The sequence below is a fragment of the Eschscholzia californica genome, unplaced genomic scaffold (genome assembly GCF_041429995.1).
Source record: "Eschscholzia californica isolate CP2 unplaced genomic scaffold, dmEscCali1.0.p SCAF_3, whole genome shotgun sequence".
Classification (NCBI taxonomy): domain Eukaryota; kingdom Viridiplantae; phylum Streptophyta; class Magnoliopsida; order Ranunculales; family Papaveraceae; genus Eschscholzia; species Eschscholzia californica.
The window spans coordinates 34,178,134-34,195,775 of NW_028238420.1; the positions used below are offsets into that span (position 1 = coordinate 34,178,134).

The following is a 17,642-nucleotide window of genomic DNA, read 5'->3' on the forward strand; positions in this document are numbered from 1 at the left end:
GATAAATACCATAGCCTACTTCTATTACCTTCATTTAACAGAATATTCTTAAGTCTAGTAATAGGGTTTTCATCTAATTGTTGCAGGTCTGTAATACCTGTTTGTATTATCAACTCCTTAAATTTACTACATTCTCCAAAAAGATGTATCTCTGTTTCTGGCTCATCCTTGCCGCAAATGCGACAAAAGAATGGTATATTCTGAACCCTTTTAGAGATATTTGCTAGTGTTGGTAACCCATTTTGAATGATCTTCCATATGAAATTTTGGGTTGTGGGTTTAAGTTCAGTTTTCTTCTAAATTTTTTTCCAGGGGAATGAACTTACATTCTCAGATAATACAGGTATAGGTTTGATTTGCTTGTAATAAGATTTGGTACTAAATTTTCTCCCTTTCGTAGGACACCATATTAATCTGTCTATCTGTGTTGTCTGGGTTAATGTGATTTGAGCATAGCATCTATTGTTGTCTGATCGAAGTACCGATACAAAAGTGTTTCATTCCATGTATAAGACCCTGCATTCATAAGATCTGAAACCCAAAAAATGTTAGTAGGCAAATCATTAGTGATAGTGGGACGATGAGTTTGGGTTTGCAAAATCCAGGGATCTGTTAAAATTTTAACCGAAGTCCCATCCCCTATAAGCCAAACCACATTAGCGTTCATGGTCTCTTTAGTATTAGAGATCGATCGCCAAAAAGGGGAGATGCTGGTTGGGTTTACTGAACTCCAGAAGTCATCATTTTTCACATATTTAGATTTTAGGAGTTTAACCCAAATAGCATTATGGTCAGTAAGAAATCTCCATGTCATTTTAGCTAATAATGATTCATTGACATGTTCTAAAGTACGAATGCCTAATCCGCCATTATTTTTTGGGCTGCTAATAATGCCCCATTTTATGAAATGAAGTTTATGTTCATTTTCCGAATGGCCCCACCAGAAATTACGTTCCGCTTTTTCTAATTGGTTTATAATATGTTTTGACAATGCTTGGTAGCTGAAGGGGTAGGTACAATACGGCGCATGGGCTGATTTAATTAATACCGTTGTACCAGCTTGGGAGGTGAACTTTTGTTTCCAACCAGCCAAAGATATATGGAACTTATCAATCAACCAATTGTGGCTCTGGATGCGGTTTCCTGGTTTGAGAAGGAAATATCCCAAGTACTTGGCCTGAGTCATTAATGGGGCATTCAGTTGGCTAATATATTGGGTCTTAATGGTCAGTAGGATCCCATTACCGAAAAACAAAGAAGACTTTTCGAAATTTACCTGTTGCCCGGAGAAGGAAGAGTAGTGCTCCATCATCTATTTAATTGTATCTAAATTTTGTATAGTAGCTCTACCAAAGATAATCAAGTCGTCAGCAGAAAGAAGATGAGTTATACATGGACCGACTTGATTAATCTTATAGCCTGTAAACAATCTTTGATTTTCGTACTAAAAAATAAGGAGAGAGAAGGACTGGGAAGATAAAATAAACAGATAAGACGATAAAGGGCAGCCTTGTCTAAGGCCTCGGGAGGTCGTAGAATCGCCCACTAGACGACCATTTACCTGGATCTTGAATCTGGTAGATGTTATGCAAGATATGATAAGTTTCAATATTTGGCCCTGTATGCCTGAAGCTATTAAAACATTTTCCAAAAACGTCCAACTTACTCTATCATAGGCCTTGGCCATATCCATTTTCAAAGACAAAGCACCTTTTTTGGCTTTAGATTGGTTCATGGAGTGTAACAACTTCTGAGTTACACCAATGTTATCCATAATTTGCCTAGTTGGGACAAAAGCGTGTTGTGTCCACATTATACTATCTGCAAGATAGGGCACGATCCGATTTGCAATCAATTTTGTGATGAATTTGTATACTGAGTGTATTTATATCCAAAATCAAGCAACAAATGAACCCCATCTCATGCTTTTGCATGCGAGAGGTGTAAGCATAATGCATATAACACAACTTATGGACGCCTCATGCTTCTTAGGCTTCTTAGTCATAAGAGAAATGACACCTCATACTTGGATTTTAATGCAGCAACTTGATGATCAATTTCTATTCTTTATGGGCCTCCATCATTATATTTGTTGAGCAAGAGAAATAATATTAAAGGCACCCAAAATTTATGGGCAGCTCATGTTTTTCACTATGAGCATCCACATGTCTTATAACATGTCTCAGTTGTCAACAATTGGTAGCTCACCTCAACAAAAAAAAAAAAAAACAATTGGTAGCTCAAGTGGTTCCAAGGTGTTGACATAAACTCTAAAAATCCCTGGAAGTCCCAGGTTCGAAAAAAAAAGAAAAAAAAGAAAAAACATCTCCGAGTTACTATCTCGGTTCCTCATACTTAACCTAACCACTTCAATGGACCAGGTGGCTAATCCGTTGTTTAGTGCTACTCAGAGAAAAGTACATGAAAAAAGGACACAGAATTTACGAACCTTCTTGTTTCATTTCTCACGCTAAAATGATGACCGTTTTTAATCGACAAAAGTAAAAAGAAAAAAACCAAGAGATTGATTTTCTCTTCTTCTGATTTCTTTCCCCAATAGACGTTCGATCTCCTACTCTTATCATCGGTCTATTTCTCTCTCTTCCTCAATAATTTCATTATTGAAAATTTTTCATATACCCTTTTAAATTTCTCAGTTTTAGGTCAAATTTAGGTTTACGATAGTTAATTTATTCATTTTAGGGATTCTTTTTTATTGGTATAATTCGAGAAAAAAAGAATATCGAATTTGATCACTTTTTTTCCATCATTCCACGACGACAAATTCTGTGGATTTTAGTTTAATCTGATTGTTGTCTTCTTAAATTCGGATCCAAATCAACTGTAGTTTCTTTCTATATTCTATTCTGAAAGATCCTGTTATTTATGAGAGTTTTTTATTCATCTTTTTCAATTAAATTAACTCTAGTTTGGATATAGTTGGATTATTTTATTGAGGTGGTTGGTTTTAATTAGTTGGGATTTGGGGATTTTCTTCTTCAATTCCTTCCACGGTTCAATTAGAGCTACTAGATTTCAATGTTGGAAATCAAGAGACTAGTTTTGGAAGAATTTGATATTGATAATTGATGGGAAATAATTGTGTAGGACCTTCAAGTATAGGAAAAAATGGATTTTTGCAGACTGTTACAGCTGCAGTTTGGAGAAGTAGGGTAAATGAAGATATGCTTCCTCCTGCTGATGGAGATAAAAATGCCTCTGCTGGTGATTCTAAAGATAAAGAATCATCAAACCCTAAATCATCTGAACCATCAAAACCTGTTCAGAATACAGCACCCGAACCGGTAATGATGGCTGGGGTGGAGTCTAAACCAGATTCAACAAAGCCTAAGCAGGATGTAGGAGAGGAAAGTAAATCAGGGGATCCATCAAAAGCAAAGAAACCTCATCATATTAAGAGAGTTTCAAGTGTGGGTCTTCAAGTCGAATCCGTTTTAAAGAGAAAGACTGAGAATATTAAAGAAATTTATAGTTTGGGACGAAAACTTGGGCAAGGACAGTTTGGCACAACATTTTTTTGTTTGGAGAAAGTATCAGGGAAGGAATATGCTTGTAAATCAATAGCGAAGAGAAAATTGACGACCGAAGAGGATGTAGAAGATGTTAGGAGAGAAATTCAGATAATGCATCATTTGGCTGGCCATCCTAATGTCATTTCTATTAAGGGTGCTTATGAAGATGCTGTTGCAGTTCATGTTGTTATGGAATTATGTGCTGGTGGTGAACTCTTTGACAGGATTATTCAAAGAGGTCATTATACGGAGAAAAAAGCAGCAGAACTTGCTAGGGTTATAGTTGGCGTAGTTGAAGCCTGTCATTCGTTAGGTGTCATGCACCGAGATCTAAAACCTGAGAATTTTCTCTTTGTCAACCAAACTGAGGATTCACCACTCAAGACAATCGACTTTGGGCTGTCAGTATTTTTTAAGCCAGGTATGTTACTAAATTTATTTCCTTTTACGGTTTTGAGTAAATTCTCAAGGTGTTCCTTTTTGGGGTGTCCTCCCAGTCTGCAAAATTTCTCTGTACTTTCCGGTAATCACTATGCTAGAGAATGCTGTAGTGCTATATAAAGTTTGTAAAATCTAACCATCTGCTTGATTAAGTATGTTGAAGAGGATTATATGCCACACGTCATGAATGTGATACAAATGTTACTTTAGCTGTACAAATATAAAGTAATCTTACCGTGCGTAATTGATTTTGTTATGTACATAACTCGTAATCTAATCACCTAAGCAAGATATAGATGGTAGTGAGATTGGAACTTGGCTAAGCACTTTAAGTTGTTCTTGTATCCCAACATATCTTGGAATAACTACCTCTGTACTCTGAGATTGTCACAGCATTAGGATCTAGCAGGTGTTCGAGAATATATGGCAAAATCAGAGTCGAAATTAAATGGTATTTCATGTTTCATAAAGGGAAAACAAGTTCAATGAAAACTGACATTGCTTAGAGAACACCCGGTTAAACCGTGAAAAATCTTCCTTCAGTTTTCAAAAAATATGGTGTTGATTTATGAAAATGTGCCATATCATTTTTGTGAAAGTGAACTTAGGAGATTAGAAGAAAATCTGGTTGCCTTAATGACATATAGATCTGAGTAGAAATATCCATGAAATGAAACAAGCAGTGCATATTAACTTTTCGGACAGAGCTTGGGTATGGGTTGAGACAGTTTTGGATGCTTGACGAAGGTATTGATTGGTAGATATACCCTGAAGAAATTTATGATGGGGAAGAAACTTTTTCTGTTCAGGCGTCAATAGAGTATGGAAAATGAGATTTAATGTAAACATATTTCATTCAAATTTTCAAAAAAAATAAAATATTTGATGTAAAAATAGTCTTCAAGTCTTGTGATTATGGATCTTTATCGTTATTCCCTACCACAAAAAGTTCTGTAGCTGTTCTTTGGGGAGGGCTTCATTTCCCAAAGAAGGTAAAGACTAAAGAGACTTGGAATCTAATTCCTCATGTGGTTATTTGGGTAATTGAGAAGCGAGAGATAGAGCTAGTCTCAAAAGAAAAGTACTGATTTTGACAACCTAAATGTAGCTATCCTTACGCTAGTCTTTTCGGGCTAAGAAGAGCAACTGAACAAATCTCTCTCCTATTAGAGAGATCACAACAATGTGGAAGGCTATTCTTGTGATACTGCAAATTTTAGTTGATTGGTGTTTGTGGGGATCGCTTTAGATCTCTTCGTTATAAATTTTAATTTTATCAATTTACATTCCTTTTCTTGTTAAATAAAGTATACTCTGATTTGGAATGTTATAATTCTATTCATTATTATGGTGAACAAAGATGTCAGTTGTATTGATGAAATATTTTTTTTAAATGTGGTGGTATAATAATTGCTTTCCTCGTTTTAATCAAACTTTAATACGCAACACTTACTAAATGATTTTTTCTTGGATATGGTTCTCTTCCTCGTCTAAATCTAGATCCACCTTAAATAATTTATGTTTTCACTTTTTTCAGGGGAAATATTTACTGATGTGGTTGGTAGTCCTTATTATGTTGCGCCTGAAGTATTGCGGAAATATTATGGTCCAGAATGTGATGTTTGGAGTGCAGGGGTCATTATATACATTTTGCTTAGTGGTGTTCCTCCTTTTTGGGATGGTAACAACTGCGTCTTAGCTCATTCGCTTGAATTTTTTTCGTCAAAAATACTAACTCTGAACATCGGGTTATTTTGTCCATTTTTCCAAATCCAGAAACCGAGCAGGGAATATTTGAACAGGTTTTAAAGGGTGAGCTTGACTTTGGCTCAGACCCGTGGCCTAGCATTTCTGAGAGTGCAAAAGATTTGGTGAGAAAAATGCTTGTAAGAGACCCCAAAAAGCGACTAACTGCACATGAGGTTCTCTGTAAGTATCCATTATCGTATAAAAACTACGTTATTTAAACATTCAGAGATGCAATTCTTCAAGTTACCTGTTTTCGTAGTTGCTACTTGCTAGCTAGATATTCCTTCACAGTATGGTTGAACCGTCGAAGTCAATGTCAAAGATCAAACATATTAGAAGTTTTTAGAACTCAGCTTCAATAAAAACATAAACATGCAACCATCTTCAATAACTGCTTTCCTGAATACTAGGATCCATGTTAGATTGCCTTGACGAGATTGACTCAATAGAAACTCGAATTGAATACATTACATGATCAGTCGATCCATGTTTACTTGGATGTTTGTTATCATCACGATTTCTATTATGGGAATCAGAGATGATATTTTTGTGGAGTCATAACAAATTTGACAGATCGATAGCTCCTGGTTGGGATGCTTTTGACCAAATAGATGTCTCAGCACTTCATTATTAGAAACTGACACTCTATTTTCTGGTGAACTCATTTATCCTTTTTGTTTTGTTTGGCAAAATTGTTAAAGAGAAATGATCTAGATAGAGAGGAACTCTAGATAGAGAGTAATAAACATAATGTAAATATATAAAAAATCTAAATAGTGAAAGAAAGGCAAAAGGATAAGAAGTATCTGCCGTAAGTTTTTGGTGGGAGAGATTCAACTGGGGATAATAGTGTGGCCTTGAAAAATACAATATCAGCCAATCACACTGGCGTATCTGAATCTTAAGTATGTCACAACTCTGAGTTAGTTCATGATTATTTTCTTATCTATGCATCTCCTACTCTGAGCTCACTAATATTATTGGATACTTCGCTTCTTGAAATGTTTATAAAATATTCCGTAAGACTTATCAAGGATTCTTCAGAAGATTCTCACAAGTGTTCGTACTTTATTTTTACCGTTACACGGCGTAAATTATTAAAATGGGTTGATCTTCACCAATACCCGTAAACTTTGCTATTATGAGATCTGGGGTTATTTTTGTGTAGTTAACTGCTTTGTTGGCAGGTCATCCTTGGGTCAGGGAAGACGGTGAAGCTCCTGACAAGCCTCTTGACTCAGCGGTTCTTTCTCGCTTGAAACAATTTTCTGCCATGAACAAGCTTAAGAAAATAGCAATTAGAGTAAGTATTTGTAGACGTCCTTGTACTGGAACTTCAGTGTGGGTGTGGAAATTCACCGTAATAGCTCCACAGGATATTATATTTGTGATTTGTCAGAAATTTTCTTCTTATTTTTGACCCGTGTCTTACGTTGTGAGTTTCTCCATTAATGTTTGCATGTCTGATCTAGAGCAACAACGTTACCTTGTGTACATTGTAATAAAGAGATGATATTTATATATGTCCTGACGTCTTCCTATTCTTTACAGATCATTGCTGAAAGACTGTCTGAAGAGGAAATTGCTGGTTTAAAAGAAATGTTCATGATGATAGACACAGATAATAGTGGACAGATCACTTTCGAAGAACTCAAAGCTGGTTTAGAAAGAGTGGGGTCTGATCTGAAGGAGTCTGAAATTTATGCATTAATGCAAGCGGTATGTCTTAGTTTGCCAATTACTAATAAAATGTTTTGGTGACTAGCGTTTATTCCCTACAGATATCATATGTCGCCATTTTTTATAAAATAAACTGAAATTAAATACTTATTGGCGTGTTTTAACACTAGTGCATATTAGTACTTCAGTATGCAAAGGACATGTGAATAGTATGCACATACTAGTGTCATCTGTGCTTGTTATTTTTGTGTTGTTTACATACTACCTGCGTTCATTTGTGTAATTCATGACTACTTTCGGGGATTGTATTATTTGCATAGTACTTGCACAGTTGCACTGTAATTGCATTGTCAGAGAGTAGTAGATTCTTACTCATTTCTAGAAATACCGTAAAAATCTTCAGTTTACATTATCATTGTCATCATCTGATCATCATCATGCATTGTATTCCATCTATTGTGAATAGTATCAGAAACCCTCCTTCAGGCCTTCACCAGTTGTAGTAAATTATTGTGTTGTATGCACATCCATTGTAGGACCTCCAATTTTCCCAGAGCCTACCTTTCTCATCATGTATAAACATCAAGAAGTAGCTAAGCATCGAACTTGGAATTTAGGCTCTCTAGTCGATATTTACATCTCATTTATGCAAAGCTATGTTTGGTGTTGCCTTCATAGTTGCAACCTTATGCACCAATTTCGACGTTAGTCTACAAGCATGTTGCAGATTTGTGTTTCAATATTGTATCTATGTTTATAACACTACACATTCATGCCCTTTGTGTCAGATTTCTGCTACTATGGGATAGTTCATATGATAGACCTTTGCAAATCAATACTTGGACTCGTGAATTCAAAAAAGTTCATGGCATACCATGCGGAGCCTATCGTTCAATTTGAGAAACTGTAATCTGACACTAGAAAGCTTTGAAAATTAGGTTACTCCATCAGTCCTAAAGGCTAAAGTTACTCTTAAGTTAAGAAATTCTAGATGAGACTGTCTGGACATCTACTTACTGCCTTACATGACTCAGTTGGGGCCGTTGGATATGTTTATCAGATATAAATTTTGGGATTGATGGATGAGTAACCTCGAATTCTAAGGATCAAAAGGTCGAAACTGCCCCATACAAACACATGCATTTCTTCTTTTAAATTACTGAATGTTGGTTTATATACTCAGCTTGAAACCATGAAATGCTCTTAAAATAATTATTCCCTGTCGTGAACTGAACAGAAAGAGAAAGATCTTTTTCAGCCCTTGAGTTGAGTAACACAAAATTATAATAACAAGCAAATAGAACTACCTCATGTGAGTTCTTGCTTATGCAGTTTTGAGATAACCCATGTAAACCCATTTTGGGCATATCATGTTAGCATGAGACATGCAATATGAGGAACCGAAAGAAAATTATTTGCCAACTCCTGACCCATTTGACATCCTGGTAATACTTCCATTTTAATCTAAAATTTGCAGGCAGACATTGATAACAGTGGTACAATAGACTATGGTGAGTTCTTAGCTGCAACTCTCCATCTAAACAAAATCGAGAGGGAGGATCATTTATATGCAGCTTTCACTTACTTTGACAAAGATGGAAGTGGGTTTATCACCCATGATGAGCTTCAGCAGGCATGTGAAGAGTTTGGTATGGGAGATGTCCGATTGGAAGAAATGATCCAAGAAATTGATCGTAACAACGTGAGTAATTTTTCAGTTCCAAAATTTCTTCCTTAGAATATTTTTGAAGGTCATAATATTGATCATCTCTTGTTCAATTCTCAGGATGGGAAAATTGATTATACCGAATTTGTGGCAATGATGCAAGATGGAGCCTTCGGAAAGAAGGGTCTTCAAACTAGTGCGAGCATTGGCTTTAGAGAGGCCTTAAAGATAGGCTGATGCTTGATAAGTGTTCATGTATTTTCCTATCTTCATCTTTCTAAAAGAAATTGAAGTGAACTATAGAAGCTATACAGTGTCTAGCAAATGGATGTATTTTAGTATTCCATGTTTGCACTATCTCAGTATAGCTTTTTTTCTTTTTTCTTGGTTTGTCGAGTATCAGATTCTGAATATAGATTTGCATCTTTGAAACACAAGAACACAGGAATCAATACCAAAGCTTGCAGTGAATCAGGGGTGTCGATACAGTGTGTACCAACTATCTAAAAACGAATTTTTGTTTAACTAGTGAAGTCGTTCTTCTGTTCAGTAGTTGTTTATTTTCCTCTTTTTTTCTTTTTGTAGAGGTCATGCTAAAAGAAATTCTTCCATGATTTATATATACTCCTGTTGTCATTGAAGTTTACCATTGTTTCCTTGCACGCACCTTTTACAGACAAGCCTTCCCGAAACTGCGACATTTTATCTTCGGACAAACATGTAAGATCGTGTCTTCTTTTTGCTTGATGCAGGACAAGTAAATAGAGAGAGAAAGATAGACTGCCTGTCGGAACAAAAATCATGATGGTAAGTCTTGCCACAACTGTTTCACAATCTCCATCAATTCATCGCGTATAAGGAGGGACTATCTCAATCCTGTTCTCAGGCAAGACACCACCCCACGGTTGGAGGCTCGAGGCCCATCAACTACCAGGTCATTACTTCCACATTATGACTCTTTACGTCAATCCAATTCAAAATCAGATTTACCGTCCAATGTTTGTATCGAGACAGCAACATACTTTGTTTATGAAAATCAATCATCTTATTTCAAAAAATAGGGTTAAGTTAGTGTTTAGGTGTATTCAGTTTGTTTCATATTTGGGTTTGAATTGTGTTATTTGTGAAACAAGTGTTTATAGGATGAAACAGTTATGTAAACTGTAAGCACCTCTAAATTTAGCTGCACTTGTTCTTCAGAGATTCTGGAAGCTTTTTCAGGTATTGAAACCTTCTAATGAAAATGGGGCTGAGGTCTGTTTTTATTAGTAACCCTAATTAAGTACCTGATTCCTGAAGTCTAGGATTTTGCAGAGTAATCTTAGCTTCTACTGGGAAGAAATTCATCCTACTGTATTATTTTTAGTATTTCAATTGAAATAACTGTTCATTTTAAGGTGAAGAGTTAATTTGTCCAAAATTAACAATTCCACAAAATATAATATTTGGCAGTATATTTCGGTTTTTTAGCAATTTCAGTCAAAATAATAATCAAACTAGATTAAAAGAATGATAAACATTACATTTTATTTTATAAGGACTAAACTACCCCGAGACTAAGCTATTCTTTAATTTCTCTTTAAATTCCAAATATATGTAATCTTTTCATTAGATGTCATATACAAATAAAGTTTATGTATTTAGAAGAATTTTTCATTATTTTTTTTTTTTTTTTTTTTTTTTTTTTTTGGAAGTCGACTACGATCTACGTATGTCGTTACATTTGGCATTGATACATCAAAGATGTGATACGCTCAATAACTGCCCACTCAAACTGAACACAAGAACCGGGCCTATAGCCCAACATGACAATGACCTAAAGCCCAACTACATTAAAGCCCAACTACATTATTTACACCCTAATAATCCCAAATCAAATAACCAAAGATTCCACCTTCTCTGGGATTCGAACCTGAGACCTCTAGGGATTTCTGGAGTTTATGTCAACACCTCCAGGGATTCCACCTTGGAGTTTAAAGCCCAACTACATTATTTACACCCTAAGAATTTTTCATTATTGTCTAACAAGATATACTTTAAAAAATTTCACATATATATTTCTCGAAAAATTAACATAGAAAAAGATACTTTTATTTATATTAAGTCCGCAAATCTTAAAAATTCAGTTTGCAGATGGCAGGTAGATTTAGTTTGAAAATCTCATTTTCAAGTACGAATGGGGTTTGAAAATCTTGCAAATGCAAATTGGTCTGCCAATAGTAGAAACTCGGGTTGCAAATGTAAATTCGGTTTCCAAATTTTGAAAAAAGAAATAATGTTTCTCCTTCAAATCTGACCTAGTTTATTTCCTTTCTTGACATGATGTTTACGTACCATGAAGACAATTTGAAGTCTTCATCCATAATCTAACTGATCAAGTCTTCATTCATAATTGAATAGAAAGAAATGGGAAGAAGTCTGAGGTAAAAATCTCAAAAATCCTAATATCTTTTCATCCATTATTAAAACAATGAAACCATTTTAGCCATCAGATTTTTTTTTCGGACCTCTATTATCGTGGATCTTTCGTAGCTACATATCATATTTCTTTCAGGTGCGAAAGAAAGTAAGTTTATATTCTCAATTTATCTATCGAATTAGGGTTTCAATCTTTCACAACTACCTATCATATTTCTTTCAGATGTAATATAGGCAGCTAAGAGCATCTCCAATGCAAAACTCAAAAAAATCTCTATTCGTCCTATTTGTCAAGTTCCAATTGAAATTCGCACTCCTAAGTGTCGAATATAGAGATCCTCAATTCTTGTATGTCTCCAATGCAACACTCTAAACTCTTTTATTTTACTTACGTGTCATGGTTATTTTTGTAAAAAAATAATTAGTTATTTTGGAAATATACGAAGACTTTATTTCTATTGGTTGAAATTTAAATATTGATGAGTTGGACAATTAGAGATATCTCAAGAGGACACTCTGAAAATAGAGTGTCCTCTTGAGATATCTCTATTCCACTCTCGACACATCATCTTTGAGATCTTAGTTGAGTTTTGCATTGGAGATGATTTTTTAAGAAAAACTCAAAAAATCTTATGTGGCACTCCGAATTTCTAAGATTGAGTTTTGCATTGGAGATGCCTGAAGGGTCTTAATTAAAAAAATCCTTCTTTTGTCTGCTTCCTTTCTTCTTCTTCCCTTTCATCTCTTTCTTCTCTATTGTCGCCCAAGGAGAATACCTGTAGTTTGGAAAGATGACAAGGTAACTAACGAGATCAAAATAGCTAAATACCTTCAATTTTATACAACGTACCCTAAAACCCTTCTTACATCGAACGAACCCCTTTGAACAAAAGTAAGTAAATGTCATCTTCATCACCAAAGTTTTCTACTTTAATGTACAGTCATTTTCATTTTTTTACTCCCTCCGTTTCATATTCATAGTTTTTTTTTTTTTTTTTTTTTTTTTTTTGTTGAGGACCGTTTCATATTCATAGTTGATTATCGAAAATCACCCGATTTATTTTCGTTTTGTGTGTTCTCATATTGCCCTTATTAAATAAGAACGCTAGCATTTATTGTCACTCAATCAAAAAAAAATCTAGTGAATTTTATTGGACAAAATTAGTACATGCATAATCTTTCCTAATAAATGCACTTGATATCTTTCCTATTAAATAAGAACGCTAACATTTATTGTCATTCAATCAAAAAAAAATCTAGTTAATTTTATTGGACAAAATTAGTACATGCATAATCTTTCCTGATAAATGCACCTGATATTGATAGAATTAAGGAGGGGTATATTTACCAAAATATTGGATACTATAGGCTTTGTATGGTATGGGACTTTCTTTTCTAGACAACTCAAAAAGAAATAATAGACTTTTATTTTGAGACGAAGAGAACATTTGTTTGTAATGGGTGGGCTCCGTTTTCCTCTTCTTTTATCAAACAAATTTAATTGTTTCCCAACTTGAGACTATTTTAATGGTTGTGTGAACGGGGGTAATGTCGTAATGATGTTGTATTAGCATAAGTAGTCAATCATTTAATTAAAACTTACACTTTCTTCTCCATATTTCACTTTGAAGAGAGGAAAGTTGAGATTATTAATTGTTTGAAATGGATTTAGGGGTGTACTCTTCTTTTGTTTTATTGATGAGTTTATCTTCCTAGGTTTCTGGATAAATAGGGTTTTCATGAAATGAGCTCTTCACTCCTAACAAGGTGTTTTGTGTTTACCACACTGTCCGCGAAGGGGACCCCCTTCGCCGGCAATAGAGAGGGAGGGAGATGAGAGAGAAGAAGAAGGAAGGAAAAGATGAAGAAGAGAAGCCGGCGGTTGGTTATGTTAGGTCAAACATTAGTTGAGGCATTGCCTCTTAAACACACATTGTCTTTAGCCAAACTAGGAGTTGCCTTTAGTGAGATTGCCTATATCAATTCCGGGAATTGCCTATAGAATCTCCCTTCTTTCAGGTGCGAAAGAAAGTAAGTTTAAATCCCGAATTTATCTCTAGAATGAGGGTTTCAACGATCCTACATCCAAAATTCCAACAAAAAATCGAATCTCAACTCAATCAAGCGTATTTCGAGGTTACAATCGGTCAAAAGGTTCAGTGATGAATATAGATGAGTCAATGATGAAGAAGTTGAGAGAAAGATGATGAGTCAGTTATGAAGAAGATGGGTGGAAGATGATGAATCAGTGAAGAAGAAAATTTTAGACTGAATTTAGAGAGAGAAGAGAGACTCTTCGACAAAGTTTAGAGACAGAAAGAGAGTACAATTGAAAAAGAAGAAGAGCTTGTACATCATGGAGGTAATTTTGAAGAGTTTTTGTCAATTGAAAAAATCCCTATTTTTTTTTGCCGCGGTTTTGGGGAATAAAGAAAAATTTTTGGGGAATACAGACTTAGTTAATCGAGATTGACTTAGGAGACATATTTTCTTTTTAGACCAAAAATTGACATGATTGTTATTAACCCCCTAATATTCATCTCCTCACATCTTCATATCAAGTCCCAAGAACAACAAAGTAAATCAACCCACCAAATGCTCAGATTTTGACCAACAAAAGATAAATAATATATTGACACCATTGAAGAAAGAAATACTTTTCACAAATCTCTTTTAAAAGCTTTGAAACCCTTTCAGTTACAGTTTCACAATCCTTCTCCCCCCAACAAGCTTCGTCCAATCCACCTAAAATCTAAAATCTAAAATTCCTCCAAACTTCCATATGACCATCACCATATTTACTTCCTCCATCCAAAAAATTCTAGGGTTTTGAATTGTTGACCCTCTACCGAGTCATTGAGAGTTAGTAACCACCTTCATGTTTTCTTCTATGGAACAAACATCACAAAATTTTTCTTTTTGTTGCCTAAATCTCACTCCACAATTATCAACTTTTACCTTCAATGGGCAGGAATGAAGAACAAGCACAACAAACATAAGAAACCCCAAGTTATGGAAACTTGTTTCTTTAAAAACCCTACATCAGGGAGATAGAGAATTTAGAAACCCTAGATTAGGGACAGAGAGATAGAGAGAAAGGGGGTGGGGGGGGGGGGGGGGGGGGGAGAGAACGACGAAGAGAGAGGGGAACGAAAGAATGACAGAGAGAGAGAGGGGAGAGAGAGTTTGTTAGAGAGAAAGAGAGAGAGAGAGAGTTTGTGAGAGTCTGAGAGACAAGAGTTTGTTAGAGAGAGAGTTTGTGAAAGTTTAATAGATAGTGGGAAAGAGAGGAAGAAAGGAGGGATAATGAAAAATGAAGATTAGGAAGCTAATAACAATCATGTAAATTTTTGGACCAAGAAAAAAATATGCTCTCCCAGTCAATTCTAATTGACTAAGTCTGTACGCCATGGAGAATTTTCTTTATTTCCCAAAGCCGCGGCATTTTTTTGTTTACTATATAGTATTTTGACTAAAACAACCATGTACTGTGGGGCTGTAAAAGGTAATTAAGTTTCTCTTTGGCATGTTACATGTGGTGTTACTCTGACAAGTTGTTTTTGTATTTTTTTTCCTTCGGCTAACTTTCTAAAAAAATATTTATCATGTTTCAATTATACAAGCACTATATGACTATATTCGTCATTTCTATGGATATAATCATTTCATGCTATCCCAAATATGTAGAACAAAATATTTTGGATTCCAAGATCGTAATTTGTACTACAAGTGAAGAAATATTTTAATGTCCCAGCATGATGGAAAAATAGTTGTTATAACATTTGAAGAAAAAACATGCCCTCTGGAGATAGCAATCTCCATTTGAGATGTGACCTCATTTTTAGGGTAGAAAGTCTTGAGATATATGTACAAGACACAAGTTCTTATTACACAATCATGTAAAAAGAGATGGGTTGAAAGTCTTCTTCTGAAAGTCAAGAAAGCGCTTCCTATCATTTTCACCAGTTGTGAATGGTCCTAAACACTGGCTGAAGGAAAAGATCACTCGGGTACTTTTTTTTCGGTCCCCTCCCCATACTAATTGATTCTCTCGTAAGGTCTACTACTGTCATGGACTCATGGTTAATAATCGAATAGATACATGTTCAATCCATGATGTATCTCTTCCTCTTGTATATGCATGCAAAATATGGTTTATATATCCAATTATAAAGTCAACTGTTTTAACTATTTATAGGGAAAATTATGAAGACCATACGAATAGAAACAACTTTTGTGGACGGCCAAGGTTGTTTGACACCTTTCTTTGATTTGATTGATATTCTTCATCACTATACATCAATTTGAGACATTATTTGTAATAAAAAAACTATATTGCACTTTCTAACCTCATTATGAGTCTAATTTTCAGTGCATCTTAGTAGTAGATTAGTAGACAGTGATGTTGGTGGAAATTTATAGACCAATGTTTTGTAGATATTTTTATGCCTACCAGGATATTTAGTTGAGTTAGTTCTTTTTCGACTTCTTACTTTGTGATCAGTTTCTTTTTTGACTCCTTGTTTTTTCTTAAGTTTAAAACTGACTCACTTTTTTTTGTAGATCCGTCGGATTTTGCTAGGACAAAATTTCTCTTCCAAAAATGCCCTTGTGTGTAAAGGTGACTGATGCTATTACTATTCCTCATTTTCGAGGTTGTTATATAACCTGTCAATCATTACTTTCCATTTTTCAAGAAATAAAATCTCAATTTAAAAGTCCGTCCTCACCCCACTTGCAATATTCAGATTCTTTTTTTGGTTAAAAGATAGAAGTCGAAGGAGCCTTTAGTGTCGAGCTATGCAAACGAACTCCACCAATACACATTCAACTCAAGATTCAATTTGAATATCAAATGCTTTTACTATTATCGTTTATTTTGTATCTCTCTAATTTGGTAGGAGTTTGTATTGCAGATAATGGATGATAGCGATCTAGAAAGTATTTCAGAGGATGGACATGAACCAGATTACTATCAGCCAATTCCCCCCGGCCTCGAACCACATTTTCTAAACGAACCAGAGCCAATCTGAGCTCATGAACTTATTATCCTAAGTCGGAACAAGTTGATAAGATCTCCTTTTTTACGTCCCCATGTGATAGGCCTAAAAATAGGTCTATTCCCGCAAGTATACGGGGTCAAGTTATAGTATTTATAATAAGATCGAGTATCGTCCCAAGAGATAGGTAGGTAACTTCAGATATTGAATGCGGGTTTAACCCAATAATCAAAATGTCAATAGCTAACTTAGACTAACACACACACACACACACACCACTCATAAATTTTATGATTGATTTGGAAGAAGTAAGAAAACAAATAAAACTATCTAAACTATCTAAGTGAGAGGTAAGAGGATATCTAAGGTTATAAAATCCACCACACAATTTCACTTTATAAGACAAGCACTTAATTACTTAAATTTCTTTTGTATTTACTCGGGATTCAATATAATGAACTATTTGGATTCCGGATGATATTCTAGATAAAACGATTTATAATTACTAATTCTAATTGTCTTCCTTATAGATGGTTCGGATCGCTTAACTATTATCCATCATCTAAAAAGCATACTCCATCTAACAACTTAACGAAAGTATGAAATATCTAATTATGAGGCATGAGTAATAGAAAGAGAATCCAATCCATATAGATAAACAATTAATAGACATTAAAGCACATCAAAGGATTTAATTAATCAAGAACAAGTATTATAAAGATCCAAAATGGGTTTCATTCACAACCTTAGATTGCTAAATTAACTATACATGGAATCTAGAGTAACATTCATTGACATTGTAAAATAAATGAAAATACTAAGAAATTAATGGAAAGAAATCACCAAGAATGTTCCAACTCCATATTCCCATGTATCTCCATTTTATCCAAGATTTGCTCCATTTGTGTTCAAGAATTGTACTCCAAGAAATCCAAGTAATAGCTATTTTATTGCCACCCAAATAAGAAAAAGAAAGAGAAGGAAGAAATTAGATCTAGAAAGAAGTTGGAAAGAAGAGATGAAGAGGGTAAAGATGATAGAAGAATATGGAAGGAAGAAGGAGATGACTATTAATGGTAGAAAGAATAGTGGTAGAGAAGAAAGTAGTAGTATTAGTAGAGAAGATAGAAAAAGAATGGGAAAAATGGATTAGGT

The 17,642-nt window shown here is 34.7% G+C and overlaps 2 protein-coding genes across 3 annotated transcripts in view; both read left to right on the forward strand.

Moving 5' to 3' along the window:
- Window positions 1–2,351: 2,351 nt before the first annotated feature.
- Window positions 2,352–10,268, forward strand: LOC147549752 (calcium-dependent protein kinase 20-like). 2 transcript variants are annotated; one of them, XM_086665285.1, is made up of 8 exons: window positions 2,352–3,954; window positions 5,512–5,655; window positions 5,751–5,903; window positions 6,911–7,026; window positions 7,275–7,442; window positions 8,881–9,105; window positions 9,190–9,324; window positions 9,822–10,268. In XM_086665285.1, exons 1-7 carry the CDS (start codon window positions 3,090–3,092, stop codon window positions 9,304–9,306), a joined length of 1,788 nt encoding a protein of 595 aa, XP_086521411.1. In that variant the 5' UTR covers window positions 2,352–3,089; the 3' UTR covers window positions 9,307–9,324; window positions 9,822–10,268. The 2 variants fall into 2 exon arrangements, 1 of the variants encoding a protein (XP_086521411.1); XR_015236729.1 differs by having other exon boundaries at window positions 2,431–3,954; window positions 7,275–7,861; window positions 7,901–9,105.
- Window positions 10,269–12,123: 1,855 nt separating this feature from the next.
- LOC147549753 (serine decarboxylase-like) overlaps window positions 12,124–17,642 on the forward strand; it is a 52,840-nt gene continuing 47,321 nt past the window's right edge. The window contains exon 1 of the mRNA XM_086666539.1: window positions 12,124–12,163. The gene's annotated coding sequence lies outside the window, so the exon portion shown is untranslated. The remainder of the gene's footprint in view (window positions 12,164–17,642) is intronic.

Coding starts and splice junctions, on each gene's coding strand:
- LOC147549752 (XM_086665285.1), top strand. CDS start 3,090: ATGGGAAATAATTGTGTAGGACCTTCAAGTATAGGAAAAAATGGATTT. Junction 3,955..5,511: donor GTCAGTATTTTTTAAGCCAG/GTATGTTACTAA, acceptor CACTTTTTTCAG/GGGAAATATTTACTGATGTG. Junction 5,904..6,910: donor AACTGCACATGAGGTTCTCT/GTAAGTATCCAT, acceptor CTTTGTTGGCAG/GTCATCCTTGGGTCAGGGAA.